This window comes from Myotis yumanensis, unplaced genomic scaffold, assembly GCF_028538775.1.
Source record: "Myotis yumanensis isolate MYYU_CA2020_CCGP unplaced genomic scaffold, mMyoYum1.0.hap1 SCAF_1, whole genome shotgun sequence".
Classification (NCBI taxonomy): domain Eukaryota; kingdom Metazoa; phylum Chordata; class Mammalia; order Chiroptera; family Vespertilionidae; genus Myotis; species Myotis yumanensis.
This window is the reverse complement of record NW_027223752.1, coordinates 151398689-151411339: the sequence shown is the minus strand read 5'-3', so window position 1 is coordinate 151411339 and position 12651 is coordinate 151398689. Positions and strand designations below refer to the sequence as shown.

The following is a 12651-nucleotide window of genomic DNA, read 5'->3' as shown; positions in this document are numbered from 1 at the left end:
AGCATGCATTTTCTGGACTCCTTTCACTAAGAAGGTTTAGAAGAGTGTACTTATTTTTCCATAGCACAATTTCACTTCTCCAGTTCTGCAGTGAAGACTCACTAGTTTAGGATGAAACACGCTATCACAAAAAAGCTTGGTCTTTGTCAGGCACTACGCTTTTCAGCCTAGAAAAACATAGGAAAACAATACTTTCTGGCAAATTTTGTAATTGCAAAATAAGTAGGAAAGACTTTGTGATTCCAGTTGTATAAAGTAGAATCCCTTGTGACTGTCTCCTTCCAACGCTAGCTTGTATCTGTTCCCACCTCATAGAGCAGGGGGGTCCAGACAGGAGGGCTCTGCATAGTGCATGAGGTCATTTTTCTCAACCCTGCCCAGCAGGTGGCAAAAGCCTGTAGAAATCAAGCTCCTTCTGCTTGTATGGCTTATGTCATCAGAGCCTATGCTGATGAACAACAACAAGCCACAAAGGAGAAAGAACGTCTTGGAAAGCTACAGCCAATTTCCTTGACATTTTAATGTTTTAAACACGCAAAAAGATACCCACTGTATGATTCCAACTATACAACACTCAGGAAAGGCAAAACTATGGAGACAGTAAGAAGATCAGTGGTTTCCAGGGCCAAGAGAGACGGGAGAGGATAAATAAGCAGAGCACAGAGGCTTTTTAGGGCGATGAAATGAATCTCTATGATAATCTTAATGGTGGATTCGTGCCATCATACATTTGTCAAAATCCCTAGAATGTACACCAAGAGTGAATCTTTATGTAAAATACAGACTTTGGTTTATAATGATGGGTCAAAACAGGTTCATCCAAAGTACCTCTATTGCAGGATGACAAAAATGAGCAAGGCTGTGTGTAGGGGATGTGGGGTTTATGGGAAGTCTCCACACTTTCCCCTCCTTTATGCTGTGCACCTAAACCCGCTCTAAAACTGTCTTATTAAATTTTTACAGCATCTGAGGAACATGCTATTAACATTTGTCAATATATTTATGCTATCTTCAAGACACAGTGAACTTGTAAATTAACATAAAGATCCAAGTATCAGAATATGGGGATTATCCTCAGAATTGGTTTAGCCATTTGAAAAGACATAAATAAAGCCAATAATTTTAACCATATAGTAGGGAAAGAAAATAACGGATAAATATGATTGAATATCTTGCTTTAAAATTACAACCAGGGATTAAGTGCAACATACACCAAAACTGAATCATCCATGTAATTGAAAGACACCTTTGATTATAATTTCAAATCAGAAATCATTACGATAATTTTATCTAAAAATTATTTTAAAACATTAATTGGTTAAAAAAAGCATATAATTGCCTAATATTACCCTAGTAATTTATGTACAAATACCTGTTAAATACTCAAAAAGAGTCAGAAAAATAACCAGAAATGCACGCAATTATGGATGATGCAACAGAAACCAGTACCATGTTATATTATTATATTACCGGCTCTGAAAAAAAAAAAAAGTACGTCAATGCCAAAAATTCAGTGAGGGCCATACATTGTGCTGAAACATGTCATGCAGCAGGCCTAGGACTGTTATACTTTGAAAGTCCTGCTGAAATGGCTTGCCCTTTATTTGGTGTCTGAAAACTTGAATCTAGGGAGGGGGTTCCCACCTTTCCCTATCTGATAACAGTGGCCCCCAGTGCCCAAAGAGTGGCACAAGCAATGAGGTTCATGCTGAACACTTGCTTTCCTTCTGGGAATCTAGAATTTTGGTACATGCTATAGGGAAGATGGTTATGTGAGTAGCGTGCCATGAAAACCTTGCCACTGAGTCTAAGAAGACTTGTAGATAACATATCTCATGTGTGTGGTCAAAATTTGACGCTGGAATAATTCAGCACATCCTGGTAACTCTACAGAGAGAGGACCCTTGGAAGCTTGTGCCTGGTCTCCCTCACACTTTGTCACACAAACATTTCACTTGGCTGATTTTGCTTTTGTCCTTTCACTGCAATAAATCTCAGGTAGGAGCATAACTATATGCTGAGTCGCGTGAATCATTCTAGTGCAAAGCAAACTTAGGTGAGGGTTTAGGAACTTCTAACACAATTTCATTATGTGAATTTTTTATAATTTTGGTTGATACATGATTACAGTCAGAACTTGATTTCATAGAATACCTTTCTTTGATTTTCTTTTGCTCCAAGGTTGTTTTAGAGATTTCTGTAAACCAGTAACTATTGAAATAAAGGAATGAAAGGGATAAATAAAACATAAATGTCAGAAAACAATGTTAAACAAGCAGCAATCCTATTTACTCAGAATAGAAGATACAGAATCCAAATGATTGACAACATATTCCGTAACATAGAAGTTCCTCTAAAAAAATTGCCCCCATACTGACAATTTTCTCCAAAGAAGCACGCTTTACTCCTTTTTGCAATATTATTTATGAGTCAATCAAATAACTGGGATAGCTACAGAAAAACAATAATTATCACATGTCGTGTAATAGTGTTTTAGTGCTTGCAGAGTTCTATCTCTTTCCTCCTAATCCTTTTCTTGATTTCCTATAAACCTGAAAGCATGGCTTGCCCATTAAAGGCAGTTGTTGGGAGGACAAGTCAAAAAGTCAAAGAAATATTATGCAGAATGTAGGGATATCCATGGATATTCCACCAAACTCAACATGTATGGAAACATACTGGTCTTTTCATTTGAACTGTTGCTCTTTCCTGCTCATCTCACAAAGTCCTATTCTTCATATCCAATCTAAATGCCAGTGCACTGCCTGGAAACCTACAAATCACCTAGTATTTCTCTCTCCGGAACAACATTTTACATTGATCCGTCATAAAATTATATGAACTCAACCTCTTCTCTGTCTCTGCTTTACTTTGCTACTGTCAACTGCCCTAGGCAAACAAAGGCTCTTAACAGAGATGGCTCTCACAGGGGAAAATTCCCACCAGCCATTCTTGTTCCCTCTTGAATTAATAAGATTTTGGGAGCAGAAAATGAGAAAGGCATACACCTAGAAAACAACATTTTTAGACACAATAAATTGAGCTTTCTGACTTATGGATAGATGATACTTCATAACAGACTAATGCTAGCCCGAGGAGGCAAAATCTTCCTTTGTTTCCCAGTCTCTTTATGTGCTTTCCTATCATCTGTCACTTATATGGTGGAGGTGTGGGGGGGTGTAGGCCTCAGCAAATGAAGGACCACAGGCCAAATGCAAGCTGCCACTAGGTTTAGTAAAGAAATGTCTCACTGGAACACAGTCCTGCCTGTTCAATTAAAGATTGTCTAGGATGGCTCTCACAGTACAATGGTAGACTTGAGTAGATATGACAGACCACCTGGCCTAAAATCAAGCCCTTTACAGGCAAATCTTGCTGATACCTACTTCATATCACAACCAGAGGGGCTTAATCAAATCCAATCTTGTTACACTTCTGCTCAAAACTCCAATGAATCCCTGCAGTGAATATGCTGGCTCCCTACCTCCATCTCCATACATGCTGGAGAACCACAACTCTATTTGGACAGTCACTGTCATGATACATAACGATTGTGGTATCTCCCTAGCTCCAAAAAGAGAAAAAATTATACTGAGCTCATCACAGTAACTGGTTTAGGAACAATCGTGTGATGTAACCCAATCTTATAATATGTTAGATAGGGGAGGTCAATTGCAAGGCAATCCGTTTTCTTCCAATTTAAAAGAAACATATAGGCCAAGCCAGTGTGATTCAGTGGATGGAGAGTCGTCCCATGCACTAGGAGATGGCTGGCAGGATTCCCATTTAGGGAACATGCCCAGGTTTTAGGCTAGATGCCCAGTATGGGTGGTCTGGAGGCAGCCGAGCAATATGATTGTTTTCTTGCCATTTCCATCTCTCTCTCTCCCTTTCCCCTCTTCTCTCACTAAATATCAATAAAAACAAATTTTTTAAAAAAATTGAAGGAAGCACATATCTCAACATCACTAATCAGGAAATGCAAATGAAAGCCATAATGAAGTGCTAGCTCACTCCTCTCAGAACAACTGTCATCAAAATATAAATAAATAATGAGTGTTGGCGAGGATATGAAGAAAAAGGAAACCTTTCTGTACTATTCATATGATTGTAAAGTGGTACAGTCATTGTAGAATGCAGCATGGAAATTCCTCAAAAAAGTTGGAAATGGAACTGAGTAGTCCAGTGGCATCTTTGTCACTGTAAGACACTTTTGTAATTTTATTATAATTTATTGAGTCCCGAGTTGGGGTGTTTGTATATTTATTATGATTATCTTTTGATCAATGGCAATATTGCTTCCTGTTCTAAAAAATTGCACTGTCCTGACTATTACGCAACAAACAGGAGGAAACATCTTGTGCTAATGCATCAACATATCTCTTTCTGTTCTGACTTCTGAGGAATGAAGTTTATTATAGTGAGGCCTTTTTGGCATAATATGTAAAGTATACTATGATTCTCAACAGGTATTGCCTTTATGACTTCTGTGCTATTGGTAGGTATCTTAAAAAACAACCTCAGTATTCACAGACTGTGGGGCTCATTGGTTGAGACTTGACCTATGAAGCAGGAGGTCAAGGTTCCATTAGTGATCAAGGCACATGCCCCCTTTGTGGACTAGATCTCCAGTGTGGGGCATGCAGGAGGCAGATAGTCAATGATTATCTCTCATCTTTGATGTTTCTCTGTCTTTCTCACTGTTCCTCTCTGAAATCAATATAAATGTATTTAAGAAAAACAGCAACACAATTTCATTGGGATAATTGCACACTAAGTGGTGTAGTTCTTATTGTTTGCCATTTGTTTGTGGTACCAGGAAAGTATTGGTGAGTTCTCACTTTTAGCTACTTTTTTAGTGAGACAAATCACTCTGTAAAACAGGTTTTCAGCCCTAGCAAGTTTGGCTCAGTGGGTAGAGTGTCAGCCTGCTGACTGAAGGTTCCTGGGTTTGATTCTGGCCAAGGGCACATTCCTGGGTCCAGGCTCAATCCCTGGAGGTGGGCGTGCAGGAGGCAGCTAATCAATGATTCTCTCTCATCGTTGATGTTTCTATCTCTTTCTCCTTCTCCCTTCCTCTCTCAAATAAGTTAAAATATGTTTACAAAAAGATTTTTATAATAACCAAGTTCTCATTTACAAAATGTAATCCATGGCCTGTAAACACTAAACAAAAGGTCCATTTTGTATAACAAGTCCTATAGTTTACATGTGAAAATAGAGAAAACATACAACCCCCTAACTTAAAATCTTTATTTACATAAAGATATCATATAGAATTTTAGGGATCAATAATAAATAAATGAACTTTCTTTCAACCAATATTGATCCAGATTTTAAAATTATCTACAATCAATTTTTAAATAATACTGAATACTAATCTATTAACAAAGAGATTAAGAAAACATTCACGTGCAACTTACACATTGTTTGTTTTTACTTGCTCCTTTATTATCAAAATTTCCTTACTCTTAATTCATCTATGGTAGGAGCACCAAGAGTAATTCACTATCAGAAGTCTTACCAAGATTGTTACTTCCAAAAGATTTCAAAAGTCTTCTTTTTTCTTTTTTTTCAGAGGTTGCTTGTTGGTTGCTGTGAATAAAAAATGGTGATAAATGATATTACCATCTTAATACACATACAAAAAATATTTTCCAACTATTATAAATTCTCAGCATATGTTAGATAATATCAGAGTTAATATTAAAACATTAGTTGTACTACACACTTCAAATTTGTAAGTTCCACAAACTTATGATGAAGCATGTTATCTTTGAAGAAAAGTAGCATAAAAGAGTCATGATTTGCAGACAATCTAGCTCCATGAATTAATTAGACTTAGCTTGACTTAATGGCAAGTCTTCTGAACTCAGACTTCCTAGTTGTATAAACAGGGCTATTTGTTCTCAAACAAGTCTCTTTTTCTGTGGCTTGAGGTCCTCCTCTACAAAATAAGAATCTATCAACCTTTCTTTAGAAGGTTGCTAGGAGATTGGAATGAAAGAACACATCAAAAAGAGATGCTCAGAGAAACAGTACGGCAAAGGAAAAATCTTTTATTCAACTTCATTTGTTGAAACTGTGTTGGAATCCCAAAGAAAGCCTCATGTGGGTTTTTCAAAGTTTCTAACATTGAAATGTCACAGTTTTCTGAAAATGCTATTAATTTTGGTAATTACCTGTCCTTTCTTTGTGGTTTGTAATTCAGAGGATGTCAGTTACTTTATAACTAGCATCTCAATATATATACAAATAAATTATCTCATGAAGTCAGATAGCACAATGTTACCTTAGTTTTGTTTTGAATAATGTGAATTATAGAAAACTAATAGAAGTTAGGACCTGGCCTGGACTACTACTGTCCCTTCGCTACCTCCTCAAACTGTGAACCAGCAGATCTTCATGAGAATGATGCTTATTCTCTCTGTCCACTCCCAATTGGCTTGGAAGATAGAATTCAACTTGTCACACATGGACACTGATGGGTCATGCACCCATAGTAATTGTTGGGACCGAAAATTTACTTTTCAATCAGAGCTTTCTGTTGATTGGCTTTCATGTGAGACACAATTAAAAATATTTTGAGACCTGAGGAAATTCAACTCACTTGCGAATGTCTCATAGTTATGGCAAAGAGATCACTTGAGGGGCCAACCTCAATTTTGGAATCTCAGGCAAGCTGGTGCCTACTACACTGGGAAAGGCAATATGGGACCTTCCACTATCTAAACAAAAATGCTCTATAGGGTTTAAGGCGAACCGGGGGAACAGAACTGGTAACAAAGGAGGAACGAATGTCTGGTCTTTTCCTGCAGCATTATTTGAACCTCTCTGACAGCTTAGAATGGTTCCAACTAACACTTGTTTCTTCTATCCTAAGGCCTTCCTTGTTTCACTGTCCCCAGCTTTAACAAATGTACTCTCCTAATAAAAAACAAAAGAATGAACAATTGTACCCTTCCATCGGATGATCTTTTGAACCTCTAGTTAGTAAAATTTCCACCATTTTCTCCTTGTTTTCAGATTTGGCAAGTGAAAGTGGTGTGAAGTCATCCTGTAGAGCAGAAGAAACTATTTATAATTCATAGAATTACATGTATTCAAACTGAATATTTGAATTTAAATAGATCCTCTGAACTTAAACATATACAATAGAAAGTAAATAAACAGCACCCCCTTTTGCCCTGGCTCATGTTCTCACTGGTTAGACCATTGGACTGCACATTGAAGGGTCTAGGTTTAATTCCCATTCAAGAGCACATACCCAGATAGCAGGTTTGATCCCCGACCCTGGCCTGAGCCTATGGGGAGGCACCCACACATAGGTTTTCCTCTCTCTCTCTCTCTTTCTCTCTCTCATTCTCTCCGTCTCTCCCTTCAATCCTCTCAAAAAACAATGGAAAAAAATGTGTTGATGTCGATGAAAACAAAACATAGTAGCAGCCCTTTTCTTCTCACCTCTGAACAGTCACTGAATGCTTCTTCCCTTTAAAATGTCCTCCACTCCCTCTTCAACAGATTAACTCTGACATCATTCCCCAAAACTCACCTCAAAGATTTACAGTGTGGGTTCCAAGATTCTATGTTCCTGTCTTACTATCTGCCCTGGTACACTGTCGTCATTATGTTGCCTGTGGACTGGGACCTCTTCTTCTCACTTGCACTCACCCTGCTCCCCTTGCTGGGTATTAGGTCTCCTCTCCCCACCCATCACCAGCAGCAGCCCTTTCCTTAGCCCCTGTCAGCATGGCAACCAGTCCCCACCATCACTTCACTCCTCCGGGCCTTCAGTCCTCTGTGGGATCTGAGCCTATCACCCACTCCCAGTTACTAACAGTCAGTTCTTCCTTCTGGGGTGGAAGGGTAGCTGGGAGGCACAGCTTTGCCCCTTCCATGGACCCCACATTTCTCCAGCCCTCCCTGCCTGGGCATTGGAGTTGTTTTCATAGTGACAGGGCCTGATTTATTTTATTCAGTGTATGTAAGTGAGAAAGAAAATGCTTGTTTCAAGCAGGGGTGGCTCAGCAGTTGAGTGTTGACCCTTGAATCAGGAGACAAATGTAGGGCTGGTGAGCTGGATCCCCCAACGGGGGTGTGCAGGAGGCAGCCAATGGATGACTCTCTGTCATCATTGATATTTCTATCTAACGCTTCCTTCCTTTATCTTTAATATCAATAAAACATACAGTTTTTTTTAAAAAGGCTTGAAACTGAACTAAAAACATGTATTTCAAATATTTTGTAAATAAAGTTACTTGATCTATACCTTGTTTTTCGCTTCCATATTTGCCATACAGGAAAGTAGCTTTTCCACTATTGCTGTGTTTTGACCAAGGACAGCATAGTGAAGAGGAGTGTTTCCATGGATATCCATTTTGTTTGGATCGGCACCGTGGTCTAGTAGAATTGCGGCACATTCTTCTTGCTCATTTTGGATGGCCTGTCAGTATTATGGCAAAAAATAGATGATAAATTCTAGTAATGCAAAGTAAACATTCCACAAGTTATTCTAAGTAATTAAATTAAAACCAATCTCAAGTTCACATAGTTGGCTAATACATACGTAAATTAGAGCTGTTTTGTTGTCAATATCACAGAGGTTCAATAGGCAATGTCTGCGAGCTAGCAGTCTCACCACTCTTGGATGGCCCTTGCTACAGGCCACGTGCAGAGCAGTCCTATGAAAGTGAGAGGACTTATTAGGGACTTAGAGTACACTACATGAAAGCATACAGTTGTCTATGTAATTGTAAACATTTCCCACTATACCTTCAAATTAAATCTGTAGTTTTCTTCTAGAGACAGTACAATATTTATTAGGTCTTGTTACTTACCCTATTTGAATAGAGGGAGGATGACCTGAGGATGCAGCTCAACTTGGTTCTGTTCCTATCATAATTGTCACTTATTAGATATCACTTGGCCTTTCTGTTCCTCAATTTTCTCATCAACAAAATTGGGATAAAAATAATAGGTATCTCACAGGACACCATTGTTGGCTTTCATGAGAATCTATGCAAAGTATTTACTACAGTTCTTAGCCCAGGGAAAAATAACTCAATAATTGTTAGAAAATATCAGTATCATTATTATTATTACTAGAGGCCCGGTGCACAAAAATTTGTGCACTCGGGGGGGGGACAAGGAGGGGGTACCTCAGCCCAGCCTGTGCCCTCTCGCAGTCTGGGACCCCTCGGGAGATAATGACCAGCTGGCTTAGGCCTGTACCCGGGTGGCAGAGGGCAGGCCCAATCCCTAGGTGCAGCCCCTGTTCAAGCTCAGAGCAGGGCCAACTGGGGAGTTTGGGCACCGCCCCATCATGCACAGAGCAGGGCGGATCAGGAGGTTGCGATGCCACCCTCAGTCACGCTCAGGGTAGGGCCAATTGGGGGATTGGGGCACCGCCCCCTGTCACAATCAAGGCAGGGTAGATGGGGAAGTTGCGGCACCACCCCCTGTCATGCACAGAGCAGGGCCGATCAGGGGGTTGGGGCACTGCCCCCAGTCACTCACAGAGCAGGACCCATCAGGGGGTTGGGGCGCTGCCCCCTGTCACTCACAGAGCAGGGCCCATGAGGAGGGTTGGGGCTCCGTACCCTGTCACACATAGAGCAGGGTCAATCAGGGGGTTGAGGAGCTCCCCACTATTATGCACAGAGTAGGGCCGATAGGGGAGTTGGGGCACCGCCCCCTATCAACACAGAGCAGGGAAGATCAGGGGGTTGGGGCGCTGCACCCTGTCACACTCAGGGCAGGGCCAATGGGGAGGTTATGGCACTATCCCATTACACACAGAGAAAGGCCCGTGGAGGGGGGTTGGGGTACCACCCTCTATCACCCACAGAGCAGGGCTGATCAGGGGTTTGGGGTGCCTTCCCCTGTCACGAACAGAGCAGGGCAGATAGGGAGGTTGTGGCCCCGCCCCCTGTCACACACAGAGCTGCAGGGTGATCAGGGGGTTTGGGCGCTGCCCCCTGTCACACTGATCCTGGTGCCAGGAGGCCTTGCTGCTCCGCTGATCCCGGTGCCGGGAGGCATATTACCCTTTTACTATATAGGATAGAGGCCTGGTGCATGGGTGGGGGCTGGCTGGTTTGCCCTGAAGGGTGTCCTGGATCAGGGTGGGGGTCCCCACTGGGGTGCCTGGCCAGTCTGGCTGAGGGGCTGAGGGCTGTTTTCAGGCTGGTGGGTTGACTGAAGCTCCCAACCGCTCCTTTTTTTCTTCTTTCTTTTTTTATTCTGGGCTAGCTTTAGCTCTGAGGCCTTGCTTTCGGTTTCTGGTCTTTACCTTCTGTATTTGATACAATGTTGCGGTCTGGCTGGCTGAAGCCTGGCTGACTAACGCAGGTTTCTGGGGTTTTGTTTAGCTTCTATATTTGCAACATCGTTGCTTAGAGTTGCAGCTGAGAGTCCGGCAAGTGAGGAGGGGAACGTTGGAGTCCGCAGTCACTGGAGCAAGCAAGCCTCCCAGTTCACTTCAGTGCATGGCTGCTGGACGCCATCTTGGCTGACATTTAATTTGCATAAGCATATGCTGATTAGCCATTGGGAAGGGTAGCGGTTGTAGGCTAATTACCACGTTTCTCTTTTATTAGTGTATATTACTACCAATTTACAGGAACCACATTTCAATTAAATAAAATGATATCATCATACCTACTTTGCAGATCTATTATAAGCATCAGAAAGTACATACTATTTCAATGCTTCTAAAATGCTTATTTTCTCACAATTTAAAATCGCTGATATTAGAATCCAATTTTTAAGTCAGAAAGACTTACAAACATTATTGGCAGCATTTAAGAAATTAATTAATACAAAATATACTGACAATTGGACATCCATGGTACCTTACATTAAGGAAAATATTGCTAACTCCAACATTGATCTTGCAGTTTTGTCAAATGATTGTCATTTAAATTCATATTAATTCTTAATATATTTATGGTGGTAAAGAAGACACAAAAAAAAAATCAAGAAAATTTTTAAAGGTGATTCTGACTTTGATTTTCAAGAAAATTTAAGTCAAAGGTAGGTCAGGATTCAAATATTCAGGATGGCTCATTTCGTTCAATATTTAGATTTATAGATTGTAGGGAAAACGGATGTTTTCAATGAACAATATTAGTATTTCTCACTATTATACATCGTCAAAAGGCCAGTTTAAGGTTATTTTTTACAATTTCCTACTTTCAGAAATACTTTTTTGGAAACAGGTAGAAAAAGTTTCAACCTGATGATGTCCTAATATTTCAATTATGAACTTCTCATTTTGCTCATGTTGGGCAACATGAAATCATAAAGATGAAAGGGCCTGATTTGGAAGGAAAGGGTCCTGAGTAGAATATGTCTGCTACATAATAGGTATTCAGGTTATATTACATGTAAAAATGGATTGAGAGAATGCATACACATAGTGGAAGAGTTCAATATTTTTAAATAAATCTTTATAGATTAAAAACACACCTCAGCATTAATAGTAATCTTTTACATTTTCTCTCTTTATTAAAAAAGTTTATGATTAAGAGTATTATAGATCTCTTACATTTTTCCCTCATCGTCACCCTCCACCTGGTTCCTGCCCCACCCCAGGCCTTCAACATCCTACTGTCTGTGTCCATAGGTAAAATCTTAGGTTAATCTCTTCCTGCTCCTCTGTTCCCCCTTGCCTCTGAGATACAGAAGTCTGTTACATGTTTCCATGCCTCTGGTACTATTCTATTCATTGGTTGTTGTTTTTGTTGTTCATTAGATTAATTATTTATTTTGATTTTTACATTCAATTGATGATCTATAATAATGAAAGCATAGTATGCTAATTAGACCAGAGGTCCTTCTGGATATCCTTCGGGACGACTTCCAGATGAAGGCAGGGCTTCAGCCACATAATCAAGGAAGCCTCTGTGACTACCAGGGAGGAATCCAGGTAGCCCCTGTAGCTGCAAGGGAGAGATCCAGGTAGCTGCCATGGCTGTGAAGGCCTATCCTTGCACAAATTATGTGCATTGGGTGTCTAGTAAATACATATGTATTGACATATTATTGTTTCTATTTTTTAAACTCTTCTTCTTCTTCTTCTTCTTCTTCTTCTTCTTCTTCTTCTTCTCCTTCTTCTTCTTCTTCTTCTTCTTTTCTTCTGCTTCTTTTTCTTCTTCCTCTTTCTTCTTCATCTCCTCCTCCTCCTCCTCCTCCTCCTCCTCCTCCTCCTCCTTCTTCTTCTTCTTCTTCTTCTTCATTTTTCTTTCTCAAGAATACCCATCAACATTTCATTCAACACTGGTTTAGTAATTGTGAACTCTTTTAGTTTTTTTTGTCTGTGAAGCTCTTTATCTGACCTTCAATTCTAAATGATAGCTTTGTTGGGTAGAGTAATCTGGATTGTAGTTCCTTGCCATTCATCACTTTGTATAATCCCTGTCACTCGCTACTGGGTTGCAAAGTTTCTCTTGAGAAATCAACTGGCAGTCTTACAGGTATTCCTTTGTAGGTAACTAACTGATTTTCTCTAGCTGCTTTTAAATCCTCTTTGTCTTTAGCCATTGGCATTTTAATGATGATGTGTCTTGGTGTGGGCCTCTTTGCATTCCTCTTGCTTGGGACTCTCTGTGTTTTCTCCACTTGTAATTCTATTTCCTTTAGCAGGTAGGA

At 40.1% G+C, this 12651-nt stretch overlaps 1 protein-coding gene across 1 annotated transcript in view; it reads right to left on the bottom strand.

Moving 5' to 3' along the window:
- The window catches only part of LOC139020176 (ankyrin repeat domain-containing protein 26-like), a 114383-nt gene that overhangs the window by 93059 nt on the left and 8673 nt on the right, over positions 1-12651 (bottom strand). The window contains exons 2-4 of the mRNA XM_070429947.1: positions 12475-12636; positions 8270-8443; positions 6960-7057 (exon numbers count right to left, since the gene is read on the bottom strand). Of these exons, the coding sequence (XP_070286048.1) occupies positions 6960-7057; positions 8270-8443; positions 12475-12636 (434 nt within the window). The remainder of the gene's footprint in view (positions 1-6959; positions 7058-8269; positions 8444-12474; positions 12637-12651) is intronic.